This window comes from Myotis lucifugus, unplaced genomic scaffold (assembly GCF_000147115.1).
Source record: "Myotis lucifugus unplaced genomic scaffold, Myoluc2.0 scaffold_65, whole genome shotgun sequence".
In the NCBI taxonomy this organism is placed as follows: Eukaryota; Metazoa; Chordata; class Mammalia; order Chiroptera; family Vespertilionidae; genus Myotis; species Myotis lucifugus.
In genome coordinates this window covers 1,947,269-1,958,318 of record NW_005871113.1, presented here as the reverse complement: position 1 = coordinate 1,958,318, position 11,050 = coordinate 1,947,269, and the positions used below count along the sequence as shown (strand labels likewise).

Sequence of the window (11,050 nt, the reverse complement as noted above, 5' to 3'; positions counted from 1 at the left end):
TGCAGGAGGCAGCCAATCAATGATTCTCTCTCATCATTGATGTTTCTATCTCTCTCTCCCTCTCCCTTCCTCTCTGAAATCAATAAAAAAAAATGTTAAAAAAATAATGTTCACTGAGTGCATAGACCAAAACTGAAGGCTTTTAAAGTAAAAGACATACTATGAATTATATAAAATCCTTAGGTCCAAATATCTGTAACAATATAGATATTAATGTCCTTTTACAAGCAGATAGAAACATTTTAAAGACTTTATCACTTGGGATAATCCTTAGCCTCCATGGAACCTGACTGTAGAGGAATATTTATGTATTTATCTATTTATTTCTGATCTATCATTACTTCTTTGCTCATCCTATAGATTATATCAAATCTAATCTTTAAAATGGAAGAAGCCAAAAACCCAAGTTTGGAAGAAGACTTTGAAGGACAGGCGACACATACAGGTAAGCAAAGCAATAGGAAGAAAACTAATTATTAAATTAAAATTAAACCTGAAGATCTCCAATGTTCTTATTGCCACTATTCAGTATGGAATTTGTTATACCTTTGAGTGGTCTGGTGGAATCATCTAAAAATAATTGAGTGGGTACATTAATGTGAGATCAAGTACTTCAAAAACAGTTTTACTTAGAAGTTAAGGAATGAGAATTTTAATTTGAAACACTAGTTATTGAGGATTTCTTGCTGCCAGCTCTCATATGTACACTAAAATTGAGCCACTATCCTCTCTCCTGATACCCCCCACTATGGACTTTCGGACTTTCTTTGCAATTGTAAACAATAATAGACCAAAAGATAAATAAATAAATTAAGTTTTTAAATTTGTTACTCTGTAAAAAAATAAAGATAATGATAAAACATTCTTAAATCAATATTTCTCCAGAAAAACCTGACAAGATTGTCAGAAAAAAATGTGGAAGCAACAATGTACATCAAAAAGAAACTGCTTAAGTAAATTAATACCTATACAATGAAATACCATTACTCCAGTTTTTAAAAAAAGGAAGCATCTCTGTATGTATGTATGTGAAAAATATCTCTGAGATATATTATGAGGTAAAAAAAAAAAAAGCAAGGAAGGGAAAGTATGTATAATATACTACCATTTTTTTAAACAAGTTGAAAAATGATTTTTTTATATACATACTAGAGGCCCAATGCATGAAATTTGTGCACTTGGAGGTTCTCTCGGCCCGGCCTGCACCCTCTCACAGTCCGCGAGCCTTTGGGAGATGTCCTACTGACAGCTTAGGCCCACTCCCTTAGTGCTGCTGCAGAGCCTGGCTTCTGGCTGAGCAGCCCTGCCCCTGTGGGAGCACACTGACCACCAAGGGGCAGCTCCTGCATTGAGCGTCTGCCCCCTGGAGGTCAGTGTGCATTGTAGCAACCGGTTGTTCCGCTATTCAGTCAATTTGCATATAGCCTTTTATTATATAGGATAAACACATGCTATAAATGTTCATATTTTGTATATGTAGAACATACCTGGAAGACAAAGATGACACAAGTAAACAAAAAACATTAATTGCCTAAATATAATGAATGCAAAGGTGGGCAAAAGTAGGTTTATAGTTCTTCATATGGAAAATAATCTATATATATAACACCCTAAGCGACTGGTCGACCAATCAACCGGTGGACCGTTTGACCGGTTGCTATGACATGCACTGACCACCGGGGACAGATGCTCAACCCAGGAGCTGCCACCTGGTGGTCAGTGCACTCCCACAGCAGGAGCACCATTCAGCTGACCGACGGGTGCCAGACGCTGGGCTCAAGGCTGGTGAGAGCAGCTGCAGAGATGCGAGCCTCTCCCACCTCAGAAGCAACACCAAGCAGCAGCAGCAGACACAGCAGGGCCAGGATGAGCGGGAGCAGCATGGTGCCCAACCCCGGGCTCGGGCTCCTCTCCAGCTGCCTGCCGCTTCACACACTACTACATCCCTCAGGGGATTTAGGACTGCCAGTTTCAGCCGATCCCTGCAGGCCAGGCTGAGAGACCCCACTTGTGCACAAATTCATGCACTGGGCCTCACGTTAATAAATAATAATACAAGAATACACTGTTTCATGTCCTCACAACTGTATCTATTTTTCCCCCACACTATAAATAAATTTATATTAAAATTATATAAATAACAATTCTTAGAAAATATGTGGCAAAAGAAAATGTGTTCTCATATATAACACAATATTAAAGATATGGATATGGCTAACCTTTCGTGAAGAACATGTAAAACTGCATATTTTCAAGAATTTAGACCTTCTTCCAAACACTGTTATTATTTATCAGGGCAACTGAATATCAGAATTGCAGTTGGATCACCCTTGATAAATATGCAAATCCTATCCTTTCTATATTTGTAAAAGATTTTTAGAATCTTAGGAGGAATTAGATGATCATATAATGATTTTTATTGAGGTTAGGCCTCCTTCTCACTGGTTTTCTTTTACGTGCTATTGTTATTTTGGATCTTGATATATTTTAATTTGTTTCTCCAATAATCCTAGTTTCCTTTGTTGTGGTGTGGTGCCAATTTTAGTTTATTGCTGAAGCATCTCTGTTATGTAATAAAAATGCTGTTTTTCTAAAATTCTAATTACCTCTCTACACTCTAAATTTTTAATATCTTTACCCCCAAATTTTGACAGTAGTTCAAAGTCCACGATTTGCATTTTCATCAATGCAGATGTTTCAGAAAGATTCTTAGCCAAAACCTATTTAACAGGATTAATGTGGAGAAAACATTTTTATGAGGATGGTAGTCTGAAATTTCTAGCCCAAACAAGATGTTCGTTTCTGATTCAGAACATGACAAGTCTATTCCTATGGTGACACACAAATGTCAATGTATGAAGTCCTTTTGAAAATAAAAAGGGGAACAACTGATTTTTAATTGTATTTCAGGACCCAAAGGAGTCATACATGATTGGAGAAAGTTTAAATTAGAGAGCGAAGATACCGACTCAGTCCCACCGAGCAAGAAGGAGATTCTCAGACAAATGTCTTCTCCTCAGACGAGGGATGACAGAGACCCAAAGGAAAGATTCAGCAGAAAGGTAAGCTCAGGAAAAATCAATAAATAATTTACAATGTGTAAACATGAGTCATGGTTTTTTACAGCACTGTTTTTTTTCAGCTTACTTATGTACTTGTTATATAAGGTGTATGTCTATGTGCATGAAAAGATACATTAGAAGATGATCTCTATGATGTTAATGGAGATTATCCCAGAGTATCAGAGTAGTGACATTACTTTCTGCCTTTAGGTTATCATTTATTTTTGAATCTTTACCATTAGCATGTATTAATTTATATAACAACAATATTTTCAATTTATTTTTATTGTTTTTTTTAGAGAGGAAAGGGGAGGGAGAGTGAGACAGAAACATCATTGACGAGAGAGAATCATTGATGGGCTGCCTCCTGCATGCCCCACAATGGGGATCGAGCCTACAACCCAGGCATGTACCCAACCAGGAATCAAACCATGAGCTCCTGGTTCACAGGTTGACGCTCAACTACTGAGCCATACCTGCCAGGCAACAACAATATTAATTTTAAAAACCATACAGTGATTTTCACTGTGGGAAGAATCACTTTAGTGGATTCTCTTCAAACTAGTATATTCAAGTTGTTATATATTGATTCTCAACAGACAGTGCTTCAGAAATATATTTGCTTCCAGGCTTCTGGCCACTGTAAAAGTCTAAGATGTTGGTTTTGGTTCCTTCACTGAGTCATTATGTAATGTGGGAGAGACAATTAAATTTTCCCATCTTAGGAACTGTAACATCTTCTCCACTTGCTTTACAGGGATGTGAAGAGAAAGTAAGTGTAAAAGTGTTTTGAAATATGTAAAATGCTACACAAACATGAGATATTATCATTGTTAAAGCTGTACTTAAGGTTAAGCTTTAGCAATGTGTCTAATCATTAAATATCTATATGCTTGAATATGTGAATGGAACAAGTTCTCATAAAAATGCTCAAATGTTTAAGTCAGTATTTGTGTGGTTTAGTTTGTTTAAATTAACATAATTATAGTAGCAACTTAAAATTATACAACACATTTAAACAATTTTTAGGTTTAAAACAAATTAGCCCTGCCAGCATGGCTCAGTGGTTGAGTGTCAACCACTTAACCTGAACCTCAGTATCTTCTGTAAAATTATGTATTAACAGCTACCTCATAGGTTTGTTGTGAGGATTAAGTAAAATAATCTATGTAAATTGCCTTAGATATAGATTTTTCTTAAATCCCACTTTCTTGCCTTCTCAATTGTCTACTTGAAATACTGTCAGCAGTTGCTGTTTGAGAGGCTACTGGTGAGAAGGCCGATTGATCCCCTTGGGAACTGTTCACTTTCCATGGTTCTTGGCTGCTTCACAGCTCTTTAGACCCTTTATTGTTCCTTTGTACCCTTTCTTCTTCTACTTCTGCCTTCTTTTTTTTTTTTTTTAAAAAAGGGTGGTTGTGGGGGATGTGTTTTTAACATTCTGTTGAATAAGTTGATAATAGTGTAGCTCTTAAGAAAGGTTCTGCAAATAATTTTATATTCCATCTGTAGTGATAAGTAGCTGCATTGGAAGATGAAAAGCCATTTCTTGCTTTAGCCTAAACCAGTGGATAAGAATTGCCTAGAGGGCTTGTTTCTATACGGCTCACCCAGTCTCACCCTTACAGGTTCTGATTTGATAGATCTGGGGTGGTGCCCAAAAATTTGCATTTCCCAGCACTTCTCAGGGGATGCTGATGCTGGTATAGCAGGAACCTCCTGGCTAATCTGATGAACTCTAAATAGTAGTAAAGCTGTCTTGGATCTTAGTCTACATATCCAAAAAAATCAGTAAGTGATAAGATATAACCTTTTTAACAACTTTCGTGGAGGAGACACTAATGTCCAAAGGCATTTGTTGAGGACACATTTAAGTGTGTGTGTGTGTGTGTGTGTGTGTGTGCCGTGTGCGCGCGCATGTGCACGCACTTTATGAAAGTCACTCCAGAGTAGACCTTGCTGGTTTGTTTGTGAGTTTTTGTTCTCACCTGAAGTGATGGGCAGTTAAGCGGCACATTTCTGACTGAGACTGTGATCATCTCATGGCTCAGCTATACTCAGCAATACTTATGTATGCATTTACGTCATGAAATAATTACTGAGCCCCTACTTTGTGTCAGACATTAATTATAGCATATATTGAATAGTGAGTGAGACAAATAAAATTCCTGCCCTCACAGAATGTATCAGTTAGAAAAACAATTATTAATATTAAACACTTCAACAAATAAATATTTAATTTAATATCACATAGTGTTTATTGCTATGAAGGAAAGCTAAACCCATATATGGAATAGAAAGCTTGGGGCAGGGATTCTTTTAGGTAGAGTAATCAAAGAAGGTGACATTTGAACAAAAGCTTGAATAAGGTAAAGGAGAAGGTCACATTGGGGCTGTGGGGGGATAGCAAATGCAAACTCTCTGAGTGAGGATGGGTTTGGTGTGTCTAAAGAATTGAATTTCTGGCTGAATGGTTTCTATAATTCTTTTTATGTATTCCCAGATGAGCATTCAAGAATATGAACTAATCCACCAAGACAAAGAAGATGAAACTTGCCTTCGTAAATACCGTAGACAGTGTATGCAGGATATGCACCAGAAGCTGAGTTTTGGGCCTAGATATGGGTTTGTGTACGAGCTGGAAACTGGGGAGCAATTCCTGGAGACCATTGAAAAGGAGAAGAAAATCACCACCATCGTAGTTCACATTTATGAAGAGGGCATTAAAGGCTGTGATGCTCTAAACAGTAGCCTAACATGCCTTGCAGCCGAATACCCTATGGTCAAGTTTTGTAAAATAAAAGCTTCTAATACAGGTGCCGAGGACCGCTTTTCCTCTGATGTACTCCCCACACTGCTCGTCTACAAGGGTGGGGAACTCATAAGCAATTTTATTAGTGTTGCTGAACAGTTTGCTGAAGAATTTTTTGCTGGGGATGTGGAGTCTTTCCTAAACGAATATGGGTTACTACCTGAAAGAGAGATACATGCCCTAGAGCAGACAAACATGGAAGAAGATATTGAATAAGATTCCCTATGTCAATATTTCATATTTCTCTTTTACATATTGAACATTGATTTGGTAGTTTCCATATTCTTTTAGAGAATACCAAGTATGGACATAGCTAATCTAATGTGGAAATAAAATCAGGTTGACACTAAGGTTGTATGAATAGCATTTCTTAGTATTAGTTACTAAAATTGATATTAGTATTAGTTACTAAAATTGATATAATGCTTTATTACAAAATATTGTAGTCTTCAGAAACATGTTAGTAGACAAAGAGAAAATGGATAATATTGTTTTCAAAAATCCCTTTCAAGTTATGTATTAACTTTTTTTACTCCTTGTTTTTTCTGCAAGGTTATTATTTGAACTTTAAAAAATATATCATTATGCCCTAGTTGGTTTGGCTCAAGTGGATAAAGCATCGCCCTTGGACTAAAGGATCCCGGGTTTGATTCCAGCCAAGGGCACATGCCTGGGTTGTGGGCTCGATCCCCAGCGTGGGGCGTGCAGAAGGCAGCTGATCAATGATCCTCTCTCATCATTGATGTTTCTGTCTCTCTCTTCCTCTCTGAAATCAATAAAGATATGTAAAAAAAATAAAAAATATATCATTAATTATCATTTTGTCTACGTAATAAGAATAAAGTCTCATAAGGAAATAAATATTCTATTTGAAGTCTATTCTTTCTCAGGGATTACAACATCAAGGTCCTAAAAACATTATATAACCTAAAATTTTAGAAATATCATTCAGAAAGATATATTCCAACCAAAGTAATGCACAAGAAACTTAAAACTTTGTAGAGCATTAAAGTTGTAAGAAAGAAAAAAAGAAATATTTGTTAGACATAAAATTTCAGAAGTTAACCTTCTCTATTAAAAAGACAGTGTAGAAGCAAGGCTTTTTTATTCTTGGGACAAAAGAATAACATTTAGTATATTAATAATAATCTCCAATTATGGGCTAGTAATTTATATACATCCCCAGTGGGAGATGTGCAGGAGGCAGCTGCGATGTTTCTAATTCTCTATCTCTCTCCCTTCCTCTCTGTAAAAAATCAATAAAATACATTTTTTAAAAAAAGTGTAGAAGCAAGGCTTTTTTATTCTTGGGACAAAAGAATAACATTTAGTATATTAATAATAATCTCCAATTATGGGCTAGTAATTTATATATATCATCTCTAATTCTTAACTACAATCCTGCAAGTAGATAATATTCTTCTCACTTTATAAATGATGAAACTGAAGTGAAGTAGGAGTTCTGGTTTCTACATGTTCCCCTAGTGAACCAATGTGGAAAACAGATATTTCTAACAAATTCTAGTCTCCACCCTTCTAAATTACTATTTTATAGCTTCTCTTCTTTCCTTAAACCTTTAATACCATTTCCCACCAATCTAAACACTTCACTTTGCTCATACTTCATTGAGAAGATAGAAGTTATCAGATGAGTCCTACCTCATCTCTCCATCACCAATCTAAAATGTGTACCTGTAGCCTGGCCAATCGATGATTCTCTCTCACCACTGATGTTTCTATCTCTCTCTCCCTCTCCCTTCCTCTCTGATATCAATAAAAATATATTTTTAAAAAATATGCCCATCTATAATTTAAAGTTTCCAGCCATCCCTCATTTCTCTGCTTTTTCTTTATGATCATGTCTCTTGAAAGAAGTATCCGAAGTCACTATCTTTATTCCTCATTTCCCATTTTTTCATCCACTTCAATCAGGCCTTATTATTGACCAGTCCCTGACATACAGTTGCTACAATACATACTGTTTTTGCTCATGATATTCCTCTTTATTAATAGAGAAAGGCATTTTAAATACCCTATGGTTGATGAATACTAGACACAAAGTGGAAAAGTCCTAGAATGAAGACATGCAAGGTAATATAGATATATAAAATAAGGAGCTTAAAAAACATGTTTTCTCCTATCAACTAATTGATATCAAATTTATTAATCCCTTACAGAGTCCTCTGTAAGGGAATTACTGGAATTTAAAGAAACCACAGCAAAAAAAAGGAGCCTTATATGAGATATTTATAATCTTAAAACTCTTTACTAGAACAATTGTTTAGATTGACACTAATTCCATGGATGGGTAGCAAGTAAAAGATGATAGCAAAGCAGTGAGGAAGAATAGTCAAGTGGGTATCTCAAAAGAGAACAATATTATAAAAAGAAAACATAAGTTCTTTTCAATCACTAGTCATTATTAACCACAATATAATACAGCTTTGTAGGGCAGGGGTAGAAAAGTATAGCTACACAGCGAAAGAAGGCTCTCGTCGATGGAAAAGAAGAGTAAAAGCAAGAGCTTTGAAAGATTCCTGTTCAATGAAAGCTTTCCTCTTATGAGAAATAACCTACCATGCATTAATTTGAAATTAATGCAAACTTCAGCAGGACTAACCCCAGGAATGTATTTAACCCGTAATTGCCAAAACAAAAGTAACTAGGTGGCACCTTTGTAGGGAATAAGTGATGATAGCAACCATTCTCAAAATAAGTACTTGGTGACTAATGGATACCAGAGTAAAGCTTGATGGTAACACTCGTCAGCAAGAATCGGACAAAAGGCAGGATTTGACTAGAATATTTGAAACCCGCTGCTGCAGAAATCCTGGGTTACACACTCGCCTCCTGTAAACACTTCATCTGCTATTATTTTAGGCAGGAGGAGAGGAAGAGCTCATTTTTGTCTCAGCAAAAGAGTGACGTCTTAAATGTAAAGGTTTAAAGTGTCATAACATGTCATAACAAACCACCCAAATAATACTGGAATAGACTTGAAATAATAGCCGAAAGTGTTACTTGTAAAATAATATGAAAATAATTTTAAAAATCTGTAGGGAAAAGCAAAATTATCTTTCCTTCATTTGTTCACAAAATATTTATTGACAAGTTGCAGGGTCCTTGACCTTAAGGAGCTCAAGGTAAAGGAAACAGGCACATAAGGAATAGATGACAAGTGCATCTACATTTGTATCTCTGTCTATGTCTGTATTAGTAGTGGTGGTTGGTATCCTGAACTTCCTAGGTTTGAATGCACTCACTACTTTTGTGACCTTGAGCCCATTCATTATCCTCTCTGTACCTGTTTCCTCAACTATAAAATAATAATAGGCTCAGCCTCACTGGGTTGTTATGAAGAAAAAAATAAGTAAATTGTGTAAACTACTTAGAATAGTGCCTGTCACATAATGTCTTACTCAAATGTTAGTTATGATTATTATTACTAATAGATACATATGAAGCAAAATGGTGCATAGCTTATATTGATGTAAGATCTTAAATATACATAAATAAAGGTAATTTAAGAAGTTGGGGTGCAACTTATCTATGTCAAATACAAATATCCACATTCCTCCAAATAGGAGGACCTTATTAAAAATTCTATATATTTGAATTGTAAGAAAGTGAACTGCCATTTAATATTGACTGCAGAGGCCCTGCCAGCGTGGCTCAGTGGTTGAGTGTCAACCTTTGAACCAGGAGGAGATCACGGTTCGATTCCTGGTCAAGGCACATGCCCAGGTTGTGGGTGTTCAGGAGGTAGCCAATCAATGATTCTCATCATTGATGTTTCTATCTCTTCCTCTCCCTTCCTCTCTGAAATCAATAAAAATATATTTTTTAAAAATAAAATTGACTTTAGAAACCACAATAAGTATAAATTAAATTAGTTCTAAAAACTAGAAGTGTAAAATAAACATTAAAACACAAATAAGAAATGTATAAAATTTTAAGGAATTTATACTGAATTTATTGCAGAATAAAATTATGATTATAATTGCCTGTTCAAATAAATCTAGTACACTGTTATCTAATGGTGAAAATTATCTCATGGATTTATATTTCTTTGTTCTCTTTTTCAAATATTCTATAAAGTTTGAGTATCTAATATATACAAGGAATTATGTCCAATAATAGAGGAGTGATAAAAATGGGTAAGATATAGTCATCTCTTCTTCCCAAGGGATTTACAGTCTAGGAAGGGAACACACACATTCCTGAAATTAAAAGAGTTGGGGGCTTATTTTTGTTTATTTATTACTGTTTAAGGGCTTATATTCTATAACCCAATTGATAATGGATTTCAGGGAAGAAACTGTCATCCCCTCATGCCCCTCTGATTAGCAAACATATTCTGTCATAATCCATTCAGTTCTTCTTACTTTCACTACCAAATCCCTTTTTGAAATCTTCAATTTCAATGTACCATTCTCTGATGATAGTCATCTACCCTTCAGCTCTCTGTCCTTCACTCCCAATACACATATTCTTTAAGACCTCCAATTTCTCAGCCTTCCCCTCTTAATACCTTCTCCATGTTCATGGTTTCCGTCCTTCCTAAGCAGCCTAGACACTGGGTGGATGACATCAATCACCTTCCCGCTAGCATATTCCATATTTTTGTCACCTCATTCTTCCAAAACACTTCTCTTTGAAATTTCCAAATATCCAAACATCTCCACTAGAGTCTATAGCTTGTTCAGCAAACAATTCCCTCTTCCATTCCCATAGCCACTACTTCAAACCTGTATTATTCCCCTCAGTCTTCCTCTCCTAAATCCTCCCCGCTCTGAACAAATGGCTTTGTCTTCAACATCACAGGAAAAACTGAGCCCACACAACATGACGTTCTCCATTTACTCCATGTGTACTAACCCATCGATTTTTTATTTCATTGTTTTCAAAAATGTCTCTTTATACAAGGCTAATTCTGGCATCCATACTTTTAAAAAATATATATTTTTTATTGATTTCAGAGAGGAGGGGAGAAGAAGAGAGAGATAGAAACATCAATGATGAGAGAGAACCATTTATTGGCTGCCTCATGCACACCCCCGACTGGCTATAGAGCCCGCAACCCGGGCATGTGCCCTTGACCAGAATCGAACCCAGGACCCATCAGTCCACAGGCTGACACTATCCACTGAGCCAAACCAGCTAGGACAGGCATCAG

General features: G+C 36.0%; 1 protein-coding gene across 1 annotated transcript; it reads left to right on the top strand.

Moving 5' to 3' along the window:
• The first annotated feature begins 384 nt into the window (after positions 1–384).
• PDC (phosducin) lies at positions 385–6,090 on the top strand. The gene is made up of 3 exons (XM_023754722.1): positions 385–445; positions 2,911–3,062; positions 5,566–6,090. The coding sequence occupies exons 1-3, from the start codon at positions 385–387 to the stop codon at positions 6,088–6,090; spliced, it is 738 nt and encodes a 245-aa protein (XP_023610490.1).
• Positions 6,091–11,050: the final 4,960 nt, after the last annotated feature.

Bases quoted from the DNA above. Each gene is read 5' to 3' on its own strand.
- PDC (XM_023754722.1), top strand. From the start codon at position 385: ATGGAAGAAGCCAAAAACCCAAGTTTGGAAGAAGACTTTGAAGGACAG. The intron at 446-2,910 runs GTAAGCAAAGCA...ATTGTATTTCAG, and splicing joins AGGACAGGCGACACATACAG to GACCCAAAGGAGTCATACAT. The intron at 3,063-5,565 runs GTAAGCTCAGGA...ATGTATTCCCAG, and splicing joins AGGAAAGATTCAGCAGAAAG to ATGAGCATTCAAGAATATGA.